The sequence below is a fragment of the Lissotriton vulgaris genome, chromosome 8 (assembly GCF_964263255.1).
Source record: "Lissotriton vulgaris chromosome 8, aLisVul1.2, whole genome shotgun sequence".
Taxonomy (NCBI): Eukaryota; Metazoa; Chordata; class Amphibia; order Caudata; family Salamandridae; genus Lissotriton; species Lissotriton vulgaris.
The window spans coordinates 1,123,494,445-1,123,514,298 of record NC_141696.1 but is presented as its reverse complement, the minus strand read 5'-3'; the positions used below and the strand labels follow the sequence as shown (position 1 = coordinate 1,123,514,298).

The 19,854-nt window shown below is 46.1% G+C and overlaps 1 protein-coding gene across 1 annotated transcript in view; it reads right to left on the bottom strand.

Moving 5' to 3' along the window:
- KPNA3 (karyopherin subunit alpha 3) overlaps nt 1–19,854 on the bottom strand; it is an 855,988-nt gene that overhangs the window by 482,378 nt on the left and 353,756 nt on the right. The window contains exons 9-11 of the mRNA XM_086934956.1: nt 14,601–14,770; nt 12,547–12,591; nt 12,313–12,444 (exon numbers count right to left, since the gene is read on the bottom strand). Coding sequence (XP_086791082.1) covers nt 12,313–12,444; nt 12,547–12,591; nt 14,601–14,770 — 347 coding nt within the window. The remainder of the gene's footprint in view (nt 1–12,312; nt 12,445–12,546; nt 12,592–14,600; nt 14,771–19,854) is intronic.

The following is a 19,854-nucleotide window of genomic DNA, read 5'->3' as shown; positions in this document are numbered from 1 at the left end:
TTTTGGACGGAGGAGAAGTGATAGAAACCTCCTTTTTGTCCTTTGCAGCTGTGTCCAATCCAGTAGCCTGTCCCAGCCTCTCCTTTTCACTTCCGTGAGGAGATTTCATGGGACCAGCCCTCACAGATCAGTCAGAGATCTTATGAGGGGCCTTGAAAGGGGGCTCAGCTGAAGTAGAGGGAGGAGACCTACCCCTCTTCCTGGATCTCCTAGAGGAAGACATAGAAGTAGAATCTTCCTCATCCGATGAGAGCACCTCCTTCCGAGTCTTCATCTTCTGCAGCCAGGTCAGAAGCCGGCCCTCCCTGTCTCGCAAAGTCTTTGTAGAGAATGTTCTACAAATTTTGCAGTCTGTGGCCTTGTGGTCCGGGTATAAGCAATAAATACAGTTCTCATGCTTATCTTCTACAAAAAGCCTCTTTTTCCCACAAGACGCACAGGACCTGAATAAAGCCTTCTTTTCCTTATCGGACAGTTGAATTGTAGATGAAAAGTTGAAGAAATAAGTTGAATAGAAGGGAAAAATGAGCAGAGCTCAGTGGAGACTCCCTAGCACAACGTGCGGTAGAAAAATCTGAAGCTCTCTCGAAGGTTCTATGGGGTGAGGCTATTCTGATTGGTGTTTGTGGAAAGTTTGGGCTGTTTTACACAAAGAGGGTTATAGGCTACCAAATGAGATGAGGCCTAGGCCTGGTTATCTCTTTTGTACCTATGGTTATGATAATTTTTTTTTTTTATTTACCAAGGCTCCCATTCCGACGACAGGGAATGATACAAAGCATGGGAATCTATGAAAGTTCCAATACTGGGGTAACTTCAATATAAAACAGTCAAGCTCAAAATCCCCCCTCCCCCCCATCTGACATTGTTGACTTCCTCTGCGTGCACAGCATCCTTGCATCCTTCTAACAAGTATATACACAGCCATTTAGCCAACAACCCGTAGTAGGGCAGGCGGCGCTCAACGATACTTGCAAAGTATACATCTGTTAAGAGACAATCTGCACAGTGCGCAACAGCAATACGAAGGCAACACTCAGAGTCCCAGCCCAGACCCATCCTTCTTTATAGCACAAAGTACACTTTCACTCTGCTGCCCCGTCGGTCCCCTCTCTGTTAGTCAAGTAAGTTTGGTACAGGCCCCAGAAGTTCTTGGGTCTGCTAGTGGGGGTCTGTAGCTCGCTATAATTTTCAGATTGAGTGCAGCAATAGAGCATGTCATGCGCCCAGCTCTTAGGAGTGGGCTGTGTACCTCTCATCCACCAACAAGCCAGCTCACTGATATCAGTGAAATTTTTTTCCCTAAGTCCCAGACGCCAGGGCACTGCCAAGCGAGGTGTAGAAAGTCTGCCTCTGGGGTACTGCACCTCTCGCAGCGCCCAGAATCCCTCAAGCCATATCTGCAGAGTCTATCTGGGGTGTAGTACACCCGATTTAGGAATTTGAAGTGAACCAGTCTATGTCGGCCATTGAGTGATGCTATCTTAGTGTTAGTACAGCAATATCGCCACGTGTCATCATCCAAAATAGTGTCTCAATCAGTCTGCCATGCTAATCGCGCCTTAGTGTATGTGTGTTGTATGCTTGCTTGCATTAGTTTGTATAGATTGGACAGCAGTTTCCGGGGAGAAGCAGTTTTAAGGACATACGTGAGCTCAGGAACCTCAGGGGGTTCTGCCATGTCCCCGCCTAGCAGGTCACAGAGCGCGGCGCAGCCTGTGGAACTGGAATCGTGTCAGGAGGGGGGAGGTGGGGGGGCGCATCACAGGCTCCCAGGGCCTGTTCCCATGTCTTTGCAACCCGGTCAATGAATAGATCACCCGCCGTTTTTATGTTCAGTTTCTGTAAGGCAATGACTACTCCCTTCTCCTTAAGCAGGGGCAACCATCTGGCCCAGTCTACTGGCATCTCCGGCGAATATAGCAGCACGCCGTTTTGCATCTGTAAGAGGCTATGCCATGCAAGATTTGTTGCTGTGACAGAGTCCAATAGGCCCGTTCTGCGATCCGATTGGAAGATCGTATGTGGGAGTGAGTTAGGGCTTGCAAAGAGTCTCCATGAGGACATGCGGTATGTTACGGTCCCCATGTAGCCAAGTGTGCAGATGTGCCGCTTGAGCCACACGGTAGTATGCCTCTAGATCCGGGGCTCCAAGCCCCCCCATAGAATATGGCATAGTGAGTATCGTCCAGCGGACACGCGGTTGCCGCCCGCCCAGGCCAGCTTGGTCATCTGCTGCTGCAGCAGTGTAAAGAATGATTTGGGGAAGAACCATTGGGATGGTCAGGAACAGAAACAAAAATCTGGGGAGGACTACCATTTTCATTATTGATATGCGTCCCATTAAGGACAAAGGAAGCTTACTCCAGTTAATTACGTCTTCTTCTAGCTTACCGACAGCAGTGCCATAGTTAGCTCTAAAAAGGATTTCCGCATCCGTATGTAACTGAATCCCCAGATAACGGACCAAATCTGTGGTCCACTGGAGCGGATATTCCATTGGTGTGGGCTGAGTGATCGAAGTCAGTGGAAAAACCAGCGATTTGGTCCAATTGACCCTCAAGCCAGAGAGTGCACCAAAGCGAACCATCTCCCTGAGCACCGATGATAGGTTATTATCAGGGCTGGAATGCCAGAAACCGGTCCTCAGAAGCTTGTTTCCGGTCCAGGGAAGACATGGCTTGGCAGTTCGGGCTGGACTGTTCCCATGAGGCACAGGGTCAGACTGATTTGCATGTAGCCATGTCTGAACTGGGCTGGCAGACTGGGCTAAAGAATGGAGATGGATTAAACCCAGATCTTTTGACTGGGTGTGAGTCTTTGATTGATTCAGATGCTCCGTCCATCACCACCCCCTTTTGTCCCTCATAGAGTGGGACATGCTGCCCTCCACGCATATTTCATCAAAGACTCGGCAAGTGCGGGAGTAGTTGGTTCTTAAAAGCTTTGTAGAAGCCCGCCGTAAGTCCATCCGCTCCCGGAGCACTGCCCGACCTCAATGTGGCCAGCGCATCAAGGATTTCATCCTTTTCAATAGGAAGCATGAGGAATTCTCTGTCTGAGTTGGTCAATTTGGGGATGTCAATGTGGCCAAGATAGTCATTGACTTCTTCTTCCAGATCACCGCACTTGGAGGAGTACGGATCTGAGTAGTATCCTTTGAAGACATCAGCTATGTCCCTCTCGTCTGTAAGCGGCTCTCCAGCGGCAGATTTCACCACCGTAATGTGCTGTCGCAGTCTTGCACCCTTCATGAGATTGGCCAGAACAGCACTTGGCCGCTCACCTTAACCGTACACCCTGGCAGTGGCATATTTGCCCATGTGTCTAACCTCCCTATCTGCTTCTTCATGATATTCTGCAAGCAAGTCTTAATCTCTTCTCCCACTGTTTTGTCTACCAGGTTGCGCTGTCTACGCTCCAGCTCGCCTAGTTGTTCCTCAAGGTCTGTCAGTCTCCGCCGTATGGTCTTAAGTATGCCCGAGTGTTTCGACATCGCAACCCCTCGGATATAGACCTTGAAAGCCTCCCAGACACCTGGAAGCTATCCACCGAGCCAATGTTAGTTTCGAAGAATACATCTATGGCCTCAGCCAGTTCTCCCCTAAACACCGGGTCCAAGAGAGAATTAGGCGGAAACCTCCATGTGAATGGCAGTATGGATTTACCTGGGATGCGTAGTTCCAGCAGCACTGGCGAGTGATCGGACAGTGTTCTGGGCAACACTCTGCAGTCTCTAATTCGGTCAAAGTGGGAAGAGGGAGCACGCCAATAATCTATCCTGGTATGGACGTCGTGATATGCTGAGTAATGCGTGTACCCACCCTGCTGAGTATTGCGAGAACGCCATACGTCCCCCAATCCCACGCAGATCATTGCACTCTACAGCTCTAGAGCAGCAGCCGAAGGTCTGCGAGCAGGCCCGGACGATCTATCAAGAGTCGGGTTCATGTTGAGGTTGAAGTCTTTCCCCCACAGAAGCATGTTTCTCTGGTCATAGTGTTTGGCCTTGGCAGCAAGAGTCTTATAGAATTCCGGTGAATCAAAGATGGGGCCATAGGTGTTGACAACAGTGCCCGTGGCATCTAGATATTACGAATCTGCCTTCGGCGTCTGTCTCCAGGGTTTGTATCTGCAATTTGGACTTAGGGTTTACCCATGTCAAAACTCCTCTGGAGTTGGAGGTGAACCCCGCTACAGAGATATTACCCTCAAGCCCCCTGCATCTGAGCATGTGACTGTGTGTAGGGAGATGTGTCTCCTGGAGCAGGGCAATGTCTGTATGTTGGCGCTGTAGATAACTGAGGACTTTCCTGACTTTGCGGAGGTCATTTAGGCCTCGGACATTCCAAGTAAGTGCCTTAAGTCTAGGTGTGTGTGATGTCCCGCTGTCTGAGGTGGAGTCAGCCATAACACAACACCGTTGGGCATAAATGGAGCAAGCTTACGTCAGTGCTGATCACATTCAGAGTATAGAGCCAGATAGAGCAGAACCCCAAAAATAACGAAACAATCCCCTCTCAAACAAGTCCAACCCCCCCACCCACAGCAGACCAACCCCAATTCGGCCTTGCATGATTAGACCCTCAGGTCCCCCCACCCTACCCCGTTATACAACAAGTGAAGCCCCACTGTGGGGCAGAAAATGCATACAGCGCAGCGGCCGAGTTCGCCAGGCAAACAGTAACCAAGTGGTTTCCAAACGAGCCTGAGAGCCGCCTCGCGCATCGCCGCCATAAGGATCTAGAAAGTTCAAAAAGTGTCTTTACAGCACTGAATAATCGCCCTGGGCTGGAGCACGGAGGGCACAGCCGCCCCCAACCGCTGCGCCCGCACACTCCATGACGGGTATCAAAGTTTAGCCACCAGCCCCCAAGACCTGGCACATGTATATCAGAACAGTCTCACCCTAAGTCTGTTGTGGCGGCGCCACGTCCCCAGACCACTTCAGATAACTGGTCGCCTGGGCTGATGCGCAGGTATGTCCAGCCCGATTGTCAGGCTCAAGAACGAGTCAATGCACCTTTACTAAGTAGGGGGGCCAAGACGACCCACTCAATATGCTGGTATCCTTCCTCACTCCTGTTCGTAGAGTTGACTCCCGCCGACCTCTGCCTCCGGGCGGTTACCATTGTCTCTTGGATGGTCCTTGGCCCACCCTTTCAGGGCCTGCTGTAGTGCTTTTGGGTCCGTGAAAAAATGGGAGTGACCCTGCCGGTTTATCCTAAGCTTTGCAGGGTAGAGCATGGCATAATCTAGTCCAAGTTCCCGGAGCTGCTTTTTATATGGCGCAAAGTGTCTGCGCTCCTCCTGCACCCTTGCAGTGAAGTCCGTATACAAGGAAATGGCGGATCCCTCATACTGCAGGCTTTTCTTATCACAGGCAATTCTTAGGGCAGTGTCTCTGTCCCTATAATTCAAGAGCTTGGCTAGGATGGGCCGCGGCGGGGTCCCTGGGCGAGGGCGCAGACCCAGCGAGCGGTGGGCTCTCTCTACGATGAACACCGGTGAAAAAACGTCGTCTCCCAGCAGAGTGACCAAGAGTTTCTCTACAAATGTTTCCATGTTCCCTGTCTGCGTCGTTTCAGGCAGGCCCGTGATTCGTATGTTGGAAGACCCAAGAGCGGGCCTCCAAGTCCTCAGTCTTATCTTGGGTGACTTGTAGTAACCGGTTAATGGTCTGCTGGTCTTTATCCAGCTCCGTATGGGCCTCCTGCACCTCCGTGATTCGACGCTCAGACATGTCCAGGCGCTCCGCGTGCTTGTCCACGCGCTCCGCCATGCGTTCCATGCGGTATGTGAGGGTGTCTATTTTAGTGCCAATAGATGTTAAACTGTCTTGTATGCCCTTCTCCATAGAACGCAGCATAGTTTTTATATCAGAGTAGTCTGCACCTTCGACGCCATTCGTGGGGGAGATCTGGGCTCCATCCTGCAGGTCGCTCGTCTTGGTACGGCGGGTCTCGAACTGGAGTTTGCTTTGGGTCTTGTCACCTTTCCCCATGGCGGCAATCCTGCTGGAGTGGTACCGCACCTCAGGGCTTCCAGGCCGCGTAGGTTTCAAAATGGCGGGTGATGTGCCAGGAGCCCGATGTAGGGGGGTCGATTGTTACTCCCTTTCGGCTGCACTACGTAGCCAAATCTGTTGACCTCCAGGTCCGCCCCAGGTGTCAAGGGCCTTGCGATTGTTTATGTCGCCACAGTCTTTCGGTCAGGAGTCCGGCGTCCGAAGTCCGTCGGACCTAGGCGGTCGCTTCAGGCCGCAGCGCCGGGTTCACTCGAGTCCGCTGTCTGACACCTGGTTGACAGCCCGGAACCTTTAGGGTGAAAGCGGCACGGAGCAGCGCCCAGGAGAGCAGCCCGAGCAGCCCAGCCCCCAACGCCTCCTGGGGGACAGTCAGCACCAGCGGTATCTATAATGTTGCCGAAGATTCAGCGAAAATCAGGATAAATTACGGATTTTGCTGGCGGCGGCGCAGAGCTCTGGGTTTATGCATCCGCCATAGTTGCCGGCAAGCTCCGCCGTGAATAAAACAAACTTACAATGACATTACTTCTGGGGGCAAAGCAAACACTACACAAATCAAAGACTGGCGAGAGCTTGCAGTGGACACAATCTTGCAAAACAGATAGAAATGAGACAGAGTTCACAAACTTAACTAGAATTTTTCTTTGCTAGGAGTAGACCACTCATTTGCCCAAGGTCTTTAAGGGACCTACAGATCTTATCAATAGTGTGAATAGTAAAAAATAAAATAGGGGGAGCTTGAGACCCCTACACCTTGCGGAGTAAAGACTTACAAACGTCTTCACACTCTGGAGAGAAATGGAGGGATGTTGTTGAATTTGCTCATAACCTGCTGTTGTAAGGAAAATGCTACTTACCAGTATGCATCTGTTCTTGGCATGTAGGGCTGCAGAGCGCACACTATTGCATAGATCACCATCTGGTGGTGGGCCCGGATGATTACACTTTGTTGTTGTCTTGGAAGAATCTTTGTCTGGTGGATGACTCCTCCTGTAGATCGTAGTGCACATGGGCATCGACTCCATCTTCAGATTGTTTTCGTCATTGAGGAAAAGATGGAGTTGTAAGAGTACAGAGTAGGATGTCCATGTCTTGTGTATCTAATTAAGATATTACTGGAACAGATATAGGTAGCCGGGGAGGGGGGTGGGCGTGTGTGGCTCTGCAGCCCTACATGTCAAGAACAGATGCATACTGGTAAGTAGCATTTTCCGTTCGAGGCATATGGGCTGCAGACCACACACTATTGCATCGATTGCACAGTAGTTTTCTCTCTTAGCGGCGACCACCCGTATCTGTTGCAGTAGTTTGAAATAATGTTTTGAGTACAGCCTGGCCCACACTAGCTTGTTGTTTTGCCTGCACATCTACACAGTAGTGTTTTGTAAATGTGTGCGGTGTAGTCCATGTAGCGGCTTTACAGAGATCTAGGGGTATATTTCCCAGGAATCCAATAGATGTCCCTAATTTTCGGGTGGAATGAGCTCTAGGGGAAATGGATAGAGTGCGTTTTGCTTTTTGGTAACAGATTTGAATGCACTTAACAATCCACCTTGCAATGACCGATTTTGAAATGGGATTACCTTTGTGTGGAGGAGAAAAGGACACAAACAATTGTTTTGTTTTACAAAACGGTTTTGTCCTATCAATGTAGTAGAGGAGCGCTCTTTTTACATCTAATGTATGTAGAGCTCTTTCCGCAACTGTTTGTGGTTGAGAAAAGAATACTGGCAACTCAATTGATTGGTTGAGGTGGAACGGTGAAATGACTTTTGGAAGGAATTTTGGGTTTGTTTTAAGAACCACTTTGTTGTGATGGAGTTGTATAAATGGTTCTTTAATTGTTAATGCCTCGATCTCTTTTGAGTGAGGTAATAGCAACTAAAAAAGCAACTTTCGATGTTAGGAACTGTAACTCACACTTATGTAATATTTCAAATGGAGGACCCATAAGTCTAGTGAGAACAATATTTAAATTCCATACCGGAGATGGTGGTGTTCTGGGAGGAATTATTATTTTGAGTCCGTCCAGAAACGCTTTGATGGGAGGTACTCTAAACAATGACAAATGTTGTCTGTTTTGAAGGTAGGCTGCCATAGCAGCAAGATGTAACCTCGAGGAGTACGCTAAATTACACCTTTGTAGATGGAGCAAGGTAGCATATGATGTTTTGTATGGAAACATATAAAGTGTTAATGTTATTTGTGCAATACACAACAAACCTTTTCTACTTGGCTGCATAGCATGCTCTAGTGGTGGGGTGTCTCGCTTTGTTTATGACATTCATGCAATCAGGCGGAAGACTGAGGTATCCAAATTCTAAGACCTCAGGAGCCACATAGGGTCTGGATGTATGATCTCTCCATGGTTCTGGGTCAGTAGATGTGGAGAGTTTTAATTTTTGATGTGGTACTTCTGAGAGCTCTAGTAGTGTGGTGTACCACGGTTGTCTTGCCCATGTTGGTGCTATGAGAATCAATGTGAGGCAATGTTGCTGTAACTTGCGTACCACCAACTGAATTAGTGGGAGAGGTGGAAAAGCATACGCAAATTTGTTTGACCAACTCATCCATACCGCATTGCCTTTGGACAATGGGTGTGGATATCTGGCGGCGAAGCTTGGGCATTTGGAGTTGCAGTGAGTGGTGAACAGATCTAGCTCTGGTTGACCCCACTTGTTGAAGAACGGTTGAAGAACTTGAGGAAGAAGTTCCCACTCGTATATCTGTTGTCTTTGACGACTTAACAGATCTGCAACTTGATTGTGAACTCCTGGTAGATGTTCTGCTAACAGAAAGATGTTTTGAGGAATGGCCCACCTCCATATGCTCTGTGCCAGCCGGGAGAGCTGTAAGGAGTGTGTTCCTCCTTGTTTTTGGATGTAATACATGGCTGTCATATTGTCAGTACGGACTAGTACAGCCTTGCTTGATAGGTAATGTTGAAACTATTTTAGAGCTAGAAAAATGGCTTAAAACTCCAGATGATTTATCTGGAGTAGCTTTTGTTGCGGTGTCCATGTACTCTGTACTGTGTGTTCTTCTAAATGCGCTTCCCATCCTGTTAGAGATGAGTCTGTGGTTAGCACCACCTGTGGAACAGGCTCCAAGAACAGCCTGCCCTTGAAAAGGTTTTTGGTGTTCCACCACTGCAGAGAGCGATATGTCCTGTCGTCCACCACCACCAGATCTGTTATTTGTTGCTGAGCCAGATTCCACTGACTTGCTAAGCACTCTTGAATGTGGCGCATTTGTAGTCTTGCGTATGGTACTATGAAAATGCAAGATGCCATCATTCCGATTAATTGCATGAACTCTAGAGCTGGTAGTGAGTGTTGTGGTGGGGATTTTTGTATAAGAGCTTGCATACTTTGTATCCTTGTTGGATTGGGGTATGCAATTGCTTTGGAGGAATCTATTGTCGCACCTAGATACTGTTGAGACAGGGATGGTTGGAGTTGTGGCTTCTTTTGATTTACTGTGAATCCTAGCTTGTGTAACAGGCAGATGGGCTGATGCGTGTGCTGTACACATTGGTGGTATGACTTGGATTCTATTAACCAGTCGTCTAGGTATGGGAAGACATGAATGGTGTCCCTTCTTAAGTGTGCTGCTACTACTGGTAGACACTTAGTGAACACTCGAGGTGCTGTAGTTACTCCGAAAGGGAGATCTTTGAATTGGTAATGTTGACCTAGTATAAATCGAAGGTACTTTCTGTGAGATTGATGGATAGGAATATGGAAGTAGGCGTCCTTGAGATCTAATGTGGCAAGGAAGTCGCCTTGTTTTAACAGCGGCAGAACCTGTTGTAGTGTGACCATATGGAAGTGGTCAGATTGTATGTTAAGGTTTAGGGGCCTTAGATCTAGTATAGGTCTGAGGGACCCGTCCTTTTTGGGTATGAGAAAGTATAGGGAGTAAACTCCTGTGTTTTGATGATGTTTTGAACTGGTTCTACTGCATTCTTTTGCAGAAGAGATGCAACCTCTTGTCTTAGGAGTGTGAGATGCTCCTGTGACATGGGACGTTGTCTGGGTGGTGTTGGAGGAGTGGAAGTGAGCTCCAGGCAATAACCTGACTGAACTATCTGTCTTACCCACCTGTCTGTGGTGATGGAGTTCCAGATAGGTAGGAACTGTTGCAATCTTCCCCCCCCCCCCCCCTGACAGGAATGGAATAGTCTGGGGCGATGGAAGGGAAGTCACTGTTTGGGGGTAGAGGCATTGCGGTTATTGTTGCCTATGCCTCTACCCTTATTCTTGTTACCTCTAGATCCTCCTCTGTAATACCATCTACTGGGTGAGGTTTGGGTGGGCGCTTTATAAGAAGAGGAGGTGTTGTCAGTTTGAAACCCCTTAGAGGCGCCCCTGTAGGAGGAGCGACGAAAGGGCGCTCTATGGGTCTGAGTTTGTAAAGCTCCCGTGGATTTTGCCGTATCAGTATCTTTTTTCATTTTCTCTAATGCATCAACTGTTGAACCAAATGGATGTTGCTGGTCAAAGGGTTGATTTAGGATACTTGCTAGCACTTCTGGCTTGAACCCAGAGATGCGTAGCCATGCATGTCTATGCAACAGTACTCCCGTATTAATTGCTCTAGATGCTGTGTCGGCAGTGTCAAGTGCACAGCGGATTGCGGTATTTGTAATAACCTTGCCTTCTTGTATTAAGTCAGAAGCCCTGGTCTTATATTGCTCTGGTAAATGTTGGATGAGTGATTCTAACTCATCATAATGAGCTCGATCATATCTCGATAACAAAGCTCGAGTGTTAGCAATTCTCCAAACATTGGCTGTTTGTGAGATGGTGCGTTTTCCTGAAGCATCTAAAAGCTTGGACTCTATCAGGGGGTGGAGCATCCCCGTTCTCGAACAGGGTTGACGCTTGTATTCATGACCTGTTGACCAGCTGGAAGAAGATCGCCGTCTTCCGATTGATCCTCTGCTCCTGAAGCTGAATCCTCTGCTTCCGAAACAATGTCGTCCTGCTGTTGTTCTTCTGACTACCTCAATCGGAGCCTCGTCTATGACGAGGTCTGGTGTCGATGAAGAGGTTTTCTTGGACCGAAACTAAGTGCAGGCCTCACAATCTCGACTCTCGTGCTCTGGAGACAAGCACAGATTGCAAACCTCATGAAGATCAGTGTGAGGAAATTTGTGTCCACACTGAGGGCACTTCTTGAAGGGTGTTCTTTCCATGGGTCAAAGGCCCAATGGCGCAGTTGGGCCCGACGAACGCTGGAATCGAGAAGTGCAAGCCATTCTTCGACGCGGGTAACTGGAATTACTGTTGAAGACGATACCAATTGTATGATGTAGGACTGGAAGTCTAAAGCGATCAGTAACCGGACTGAACGATAAACACATCCGAGCCCGAAAGCAGAAAAAACAATCTGAAGATGTAGTTGGTGCCCATGCGCACTACGATCTACAGGAGGAGTCATCCAACAGACCAAGACTCTTCCAAGACAACAACAAAGTGTAATCATCCGGGCCCACCACCAGATGGAGATCTATGCAATAGTGTGGGGTCTGCAGCCCATATGCTTCGAACAGATGTTTATAAAAACTAATGAGACCAAACCATCTATCTCATATGAACACCTCATTTCTCAGCTTTGCTCGTCTGCTTTCCAATCTCTTGCCTAAATCTTTCTCTCATCCTCCTACAATTTCCCACAGCAAACCTATCTCGGTCTTTGATTTCTTCCTACATTCATTCACACTCCCTCTTGACTAAACCCATTTTGTCCCAAATCTAGCTTGTCTATTTTCTAGCTTCCCACCCTGTCAACTTGTTTTGCCTACTATATTATGCTCTCCACCGTTAAATGTTCAAATTCCCCCTTCTGTGTTACATTCTCTTTTTTTCCCCTTTTCATTTTTCCTGTTCAGTTTAATTTCTCCATTTTTTGCATCATCTTTATCGGATATCACACCTGCAGAGTAGATGAATGGTGCTTGTGAAAGAAGCTTAAAGGAGAAAGTGGCAAGTAGTTATGAAGAATTAATGGAAGTGGGTTCTTAGAGTAAATGATCAGGATGATACCCGGATAGCTGAGGTCATGGTGATATTTCTAAGACTAAGTTTAAATGTTCCTAAAGAGGACCCAAACATGTAAAGGCTAAGGGCCCCCAAAATACTTAAGATAGCCTCCACTAAATTGAGATTTAAACCTACTCGTTATTTATCTTAAAATGTTACCTTTAACTGAGAACCAATCATGTTATGCATGACTGATGAAAGCATTTGTAATTCTAAAAGAACAAAATCAAACATTACCTGTACTTTAACCTCCTGGTGGCTTAAAAGAGGCACTAAAAAAGGTACTACGCCAGAATCAATCACCATCTGTATTTGTTCATTCCCTCCATCTGTTAAGTAGGATAATGCCCACACGGTGTCAACTAAAATCTGAAAAAGAAAATTTCAGTATTTACTTGTCCCCTTCACACACTAACAAACAAATTAGACTTGCTACTAAACTCAATGTAAAAAATAGGAACTCTTACTTACATTTATATCCGTATGATAAATGAGCACACACAATGCAGGTAAAATCTGGAAAAAAATAAGACATCTAGGTCAAAAACAAATTAACAAAACTGATTAATGGAATTTTTCTTAAGCTTCCAAACCATCACAATTAGGGCCACTACGTTTGCAATGAAAGCACATGTCTCATGAAGAACCATCATGTGCTAAGCTCAGATTGGTGGAATAAAGCTGCAGTATTTCTTGAAAGCAGTTGTTTGGGAGCTAGGGGTCCGAAGGCATTTACAAAATGTCAAAATTGGCTGGACTGTCTCCGGGTTGGAGAATCGAGAGGAGGAGTCTCAACCAAGTGGTGAGGTAACAGAACCCTTATTGTAGAAGTGTGGGACAGACAGACCTGTGCGGAAGGGGGTTATGCATCTGTGTGACTTCGTGAGCAGCAGTTTAAGACTCTTGTCGGCAAATGGGTATGAAATTGAAAATGCACCAAAAATTGTAGAGTGGGAGTTCCCAATTCCCCTGCCACAGAACCAAGAAAGGACACACAGGTGAGATGGTGTAAAAATGAGGCCCCTGGAGAAGGGAACATTTAAGTGATAGCTGTCTAGGGTCAGAAAAGAGGCCCCCTTCTGCACCCGGACACACATCAGAGATGTCAACTAAGGATTGTGGGGGGGGTTAAGACTGGGACGGCACATCCCATGGATCATGTGGAAAGCCATAGGTTTGTGGAGGCCTTTGTACAGGGGATAGGGGGCTCTGGAGTGTTACCTACACAAATAGTGTCAGATCACAGTGGTCTGGCAGCAGAAATGAGTGCAGCGACATGTGACATGAGGAATAACCGAGTTCTTGGCACATGTTGCTGGTCCTCTGTGGTGGTAGTGTGTCTTGGCAGGTGACAAATTCTGGTTTCTGCATCTATAGAGGGATGACTTTTGCCAAATCTAGCTATTCATGAGAGCTGTAAGAGTAGATGGGTGAACAGTAAAAACAATCAGAAGGTCCTGTTTATCCATGGACTGCTCGCCCCTTTCATATATATCACCAAGAACAAATTGTGTGGGCACATGACAAGCAGAGGTCTGTATGCAAGTTTCTGGTGATGGTTGTATGCAGCACAGCAGAGGAGGTGTGGCCTGTGGATTGTAGGCTATGCAGGCACTGGCCAGGGACTGAAGCAGATGTGACCTTTGACAGAGTGACCCAGTTCCCTATTATTAGTCTGCCCCTTCCATGATTGTGAGGAAATCATGTGGACTGTGTGCTGGTGCCTTCATCTATGATCAGTCCCGGAACTGGTAATTTTGTGTGGCTCCCTGCAGCAGTGCTTCTACATATCTGTTCAGCATATTGTCTTGACCATGTGTCTGCACAGCCCAGCTAGTGAGCTACACCAATACGCCAGCAAGACAATTAGTGTCTGCAATGATTGCGAAACTGGATAGCCTACGAAGCATCTGGCTCTCCTCACCACAATCTTGTCAAGACAGCATCTAGTCAATTTTACACAACACAAGTCACCCAGCTATAGTTACCCTCGGTTGGCAAGGCTTTCAAAAAATATTAACATGGAGAACCGGCATAAATAAAGTAGTACTGCAAGCAGTTACAAGTAGAAAGATAGTATACAGAACTTAGCCCGTCGCAAAATGAATACATTAATTTCTCAGCAGAGCGTACTTGCAAGAGATATGCATATTAGTCAATCCCACTAGAACTGTGTGACCATGGCTCACTAGTTCTACTCAGAAACGCACATTTTTTTCTTTGACACGTAAGCAAAGTGTATAATAATGACTTCAATCGAACAACTTTTTGGAAAAATAAAACCAACACCACTGACAGCTAGTCATTGGTGTAAACCTTAACAAAAGGAAAATTCAACTGTGCACGGGAGACAAATGAAAACATTAAAACAATAATGCAAATTAAAATATTTCCAGTACAAGAGTGGAGAATAACTGCAGCAAGCTTAGATACAAAGGCCACGAGGGGCAACTCTTATAACAAAATATAGTGTTGATAAAGGTAAAAAGCAAAACAATTAACACTTAATGGAATCGGTCATATACCTCTTGTACAGTCTCCATAGGGGGTGGTGGGTCTTTGTTCCTGCAGAGATTCACAATGACCCATGTGACGTTCCGGAGAAAGGTAATGGGAATGGAGGGATTGATGAAGGACAGAAGAGGTTTCACAACTCCCAGAGAGATGACATAATCTCGGCATTGAGGACCATCACCTACAGAAAATTCAAATGCTTTAAAAAAAAACACTACACCAAAATAGGTAGACTATGGCTTACGTTCTGTTATGTGACTGTTGGGAAGAATTTATGAAAAAGCACATTTGTAATGAAACAGGTATACTAATTGTTAATGTAATTCATTTTATTTCACTAGACTTCTAATTTTATCCAGACTATTAAGCAATGCCCATGGATTGGATCCGATCACACAATAACAGATTAGCTATATAACGACAATGTGAAAGGTATAAATCAGGAAAACATGACTGGCAAGTTTACATTCGACATTTATTTTGTGTGAGGGAGAGAGAAACCTACGTTGAAGTAAATTGGAAATACTGGTTTTAAAAATGATGAAACTACACAGGGTTTACGTTTCTGAAAGAAACATTTCTAAATTCATTCATAACTAAACACTCTATACCTTCCCTGTTCTACAAGTAGTAATTATTTTTCCATTTGGTGATATAAACAGTCAGCAAATATAACCTAGGTCCATATAATGTGAACTGAAGTGCTATAGACCCTACGGGAAACTAACAGTCAGCACCTGCCCTTTCAAATCTGTATTGCAGTGAGCTAAACCAGTACTCCCCCCTCGGTCTAAGTTTTCAATGTCACTTCATTTACCATGAACTCAGAACTTCCTGGCTACTCTTACCATTTGCATTGAGAACAAGGTAAAACAAGGACAGACTCTTTCACAACTGCCCTCCAGCCACCAGCCATGTACTGCTGAATGCATTGTTGAGCTGTCATGTCATGTCAGACTGAGTCTATTAGGCAGTGTAAGCATTCAGGGGAAGTTTCCTCAACGTTACATATTTACTGTTACATATTCTATTCAAATTAATTTCTCAACCCAAGGGATATGCCCGCTAACAAAATTTTCCATATACTGACCTGCACTATCATAATAATGAACGTGGCAGGCCAGCACTCCTAAAGAACGTTAAATAAACGCTCACTTTGTTGATACTTATTTGAAGATATTCCTTCAGTTATATAGAAGTTTTTTGTTAACAGTTTTGTAGATTCTATAGCCATATGCTGCACCATTTTGGTCAAGTCCAGAAATATATATATATATATATATATATATATATATATATATATATATATATATATAGATATATATATCTCTTTCCACCAAGGTTGCCCCCTAGAAGAAGTCGCACAGGTAAGGGTCACTGCATCAAACCGTCACAGGCAGCAGGAAATGCAGAAAGCAGCAGGCATCCCAGAAAGCCAAACGCGTTTCAAGCATCTAACATGCTCTTGATCACTGGCAATATGGACTCGAGGCTGGCTGTTTCAAAACAATGCTTTATTGAAATTCAGAGTCCCGCCCCTGTGGGCGCAAGCATTATGGGTATAGTAGTCCTTGAATTAATGCCCCCAGACTCAGCGTTTCTCTCTCCATGTGGCGACCAACCAAATGTCCATTAAAATATCATACCCTGTTGGGTGGGAGTCCCGCACACCACACTGCATGCCAGCCAATATATTCCTGTGATTAGGGCCCCTTGCCTTCCACCGAGTGTCAGTGTTTCCCGGCACTCAGGATCCGGGTGGGACTTGTTATTCAATAAATCATGTGCATATTATCAGCCTCTGTTTCTCGTTGTACAGCCAGTGATCAAGGGCGGGACGACGCCCGAAACGCGTTTGGCATGTAAATAGACGGATGTGCTGCAGGCTGTTGTGTTCGACCTTCCAATTTGGCAACTTGTGGAAAGAATTTAAGGCGGCTAGTCCGGTCGCGGAAGGTCCCGCCGCTGAAACTAGTGGATCTACACTGCTCAGCATCTTGTGCAGCGAACAGAACAAGGGGGGCCTGAGCCGCTGGTAAATATTGGCAGCATGAGGGCGCTGCATGACATTTCCTTCCACCCACTGGGGTAAAACATTGACAAACAACGATAAATCAGAGGTGCCCACTGGGGTTGTAGCACGATTAAGTTTGGGCAATGGACTGCTGAGACCAGAATGCAACTTTGCCACACCCACATGGGTGGGACTTGTTATTCAATAAATCATGTGCATATTATCAGCCTCTGTTTCTCGTTGTACAGCCAGTGATCAAGGGCGGGACGACGCCCGAAACGCGTCTGGCATGTAAATGGACGGATGTGCTGCAGGCTGTTGTGTTGCTGCCGGCGGCAAGTGTGCATCAACCCCCTCGTGAGCGACCTTCCAATTTGGCAACTTGTGGAAAGAATGAATATATATATATATATATATATATATATATATATATATATATATATATATAAAATTCCATTGCTTTTCCAGATGAGAGAAAGAAATATAAACCAATAAAACAAAAGACAGGTTTCAAGGTATCCCGCCATAGTCATAATCAGTGACGGTTTATTGAGACGAGCAGTCAGACAGCTAGCAATGGACATCATCATGTGCTGTTTTGTCAGGCATTTTATAGCAAGAGTAAAGTCCAAGTTGAGTGACTTTCACGTTAATCCTCTATACTCTCACCAAGAGGCCCAGATTTTCTTCCATTTTTGGGGCACCCTCTGCTGGGATAGATCGTTTCTTCCACAAGCATACACCAGTCCGTGTCCTCACTCCATTTCACCACTTCAGGATCTCTGCTCGCTCTCCATTTCCTGGCTATATTCCATTTAGCCACTCCCAACCCCAAGGATAACCGCTTCCTGCTATATCTAGTTGGGGGATCATAGCCCCAAATAATCAACATGCTGCCAAATCAGGCATAGTATGCCATTACGTTTTCATGAGATCTGTGTTGCCCAGTAATGCAGGGCAGGTCCACATTCCACTTCCCCACACCCTCGAAAGCAGATGTTCATGGGGCATCTGCTCATGGCGTGTAATGCCGTGCTGCAGTAGTAAGTTTGATGCTAAATAAGCAATTGTATTCGCCTGAACCCAGTTTGAATGGTTATCTCTCGAAACACGCCAGTGACCTCCTCCCATTCTCCATCCACAAAGTCCCCCATCTCAGAATCCTATTTAGTATCAAGCAGTTGCATTAGGTTAGGGGGGGGGAGGGGGATTTATAAATCCGTTTTTATATAGCAATGAGATTGCCCCCTTACTGAGTGGCTCGGACAGTATATGATCCTCTAGAGGTGAGGATTTTTTTTAGCATAGTGTGTCTGGTAGCATGTGCTGTTAGTGTATGTCTAAGATGAAGGTATTGATATAACTCCGTGTGTTTCAGTTTATACTGGCACTCCAAGTCGGGGAATGAAAGCCTGTCCTCACTTTGCCAAAAGTCCCTTAGTTTGGATATTCGAATAAGGTCCCAATTTCAAAACCCCTGGAGCCTACCAACTTCTTCTGCTAGGTTGTCACTCATCCAAAGGGACTCCATTTCTGTCTTCTGCCCCAGAAAGGCAGCAGCCTCTCTCAAAGTGTGTATCACAGTACTGGTGCATGGTAGCGACCACGCAGACTTCTCTTTATACAGTGCCCCATGTAGTTGTCCTGCCCCAAGCCAGCCTCTCCAACTGGATTGCCGCTTCGTCCAAAGTTGCAAATGCCCAATTATTAACTACCACTAGTTGAGCGGCCCAATCGTATTTTTATATGTCTGTAAGACCAATCTCACCATCGTACACTCCATGCATCAGTTTATGTGGACCTATATGCAGCATTCCATTGTCCCAAAGGAGTAGTCTAAGTAAGGCCTCTGTCTTGCGGAAAATTTCCCGGGGATTTGATAGGGGGGTACTTTGAAGGGCACAAAGCATTCTGTGTAAATTCATCATTTGGAACATAGCCACTCCCCTCAACAGGGAGAGCGGTAAATTTCTCCAGTACTGTACATCTGCGGCAAAACAGTCCAGTATGGGGGAAATATTTTTCCGAAATAATAATTTGGGGTCTCTCGTCACACATATCCTAAAGTACTTAAACCCATCTACAGTCATTGGCATGCGCATACCCTCAGGCATGTAGGATCTGGGACCTGTGATCAGGTCATAAGGGAATTGCCCCAGTTAATGGTGTATCTCGAGTATTTCCAAAAGATTTTTAGGCTCTGCATCAATCTGGGTACGTGAGGGGCAGGGGTGGGGTTCAGTGATGTCAAATTAATTATCATCGGCATACAGGAAAATAAGCTCTTCCCAAATCGCCCCCCAGCTGACTCCTTGTATTAGGAGGTGTTTCCTTACCGAGGCTGCATGTGGCTCAAGGTCCAGGGCAAATATCAGTGGAGATACGAAGCAGTCCTGTCTGGTCCCTCAAGGAGGGCAAATGTACAGGATATCACCCCATTCACCTTGACTCAGGCTAGAGGACCCTGGTAGAGGAGACGTATCCAGCCTACAAAATTGAGACTGAAACCCAGCCTCGCCAGCACCCCAAACATGTAATCTCATTCAAACGTGTCAAAGGACTTGGTAGCGTCCATTACCAGTACAATGGTGGGGACATTCATCTCCCGCCCCACATCCAAAAAGGCCACGGAAATGAAGTCTCAACCCTCTAGTCGGCATAAAGCCAGATTGGTCTGGGAGTATAAGGGACATGAAGATTTAACAGATTCTATTAGCCAGCAGCTTGGTGAGTAATTTGATCTCTGCATTGAGTAGCGTTATCTTCCAACACAAACTACATCTGTCTGGGTGTTTTCCTGCTTTGTGTATGAACACTATCGTGGCCTGCCTCTGATCCTCTGGGAGCTGACCGGATGATTTTGCTTCCAACCACATCTTAAGCAGATGGGGTTTGAATTTCCTCGCCAATCCTTTATAGAGCTCGATGGGGATACAGTTGGGTCCAATCACCTTCCCAGAGCTTAGTGAACGTAGCGCTTGGTTTATCTCATTGAGTTGAAAGTCGCTATTCAAAGACGGTATATGCAAGTTAGAAAATCTAGGGACATCAATCTCATTGAGAAAAACGTAGGTCAGTTATCCCATAGTGTTCTCCAACGGAGTATAGGTCCTCTTAGTACAGAAGTACACAGATCTTCCAACTCAAATAGTATTGGTGTAACTCATCCAATATCAACATTGAGTATAATCTTGAACCCAAATTTACAGAATTAATTTATTTATGAATTGCAGTGTGCATACCTTTTTCAT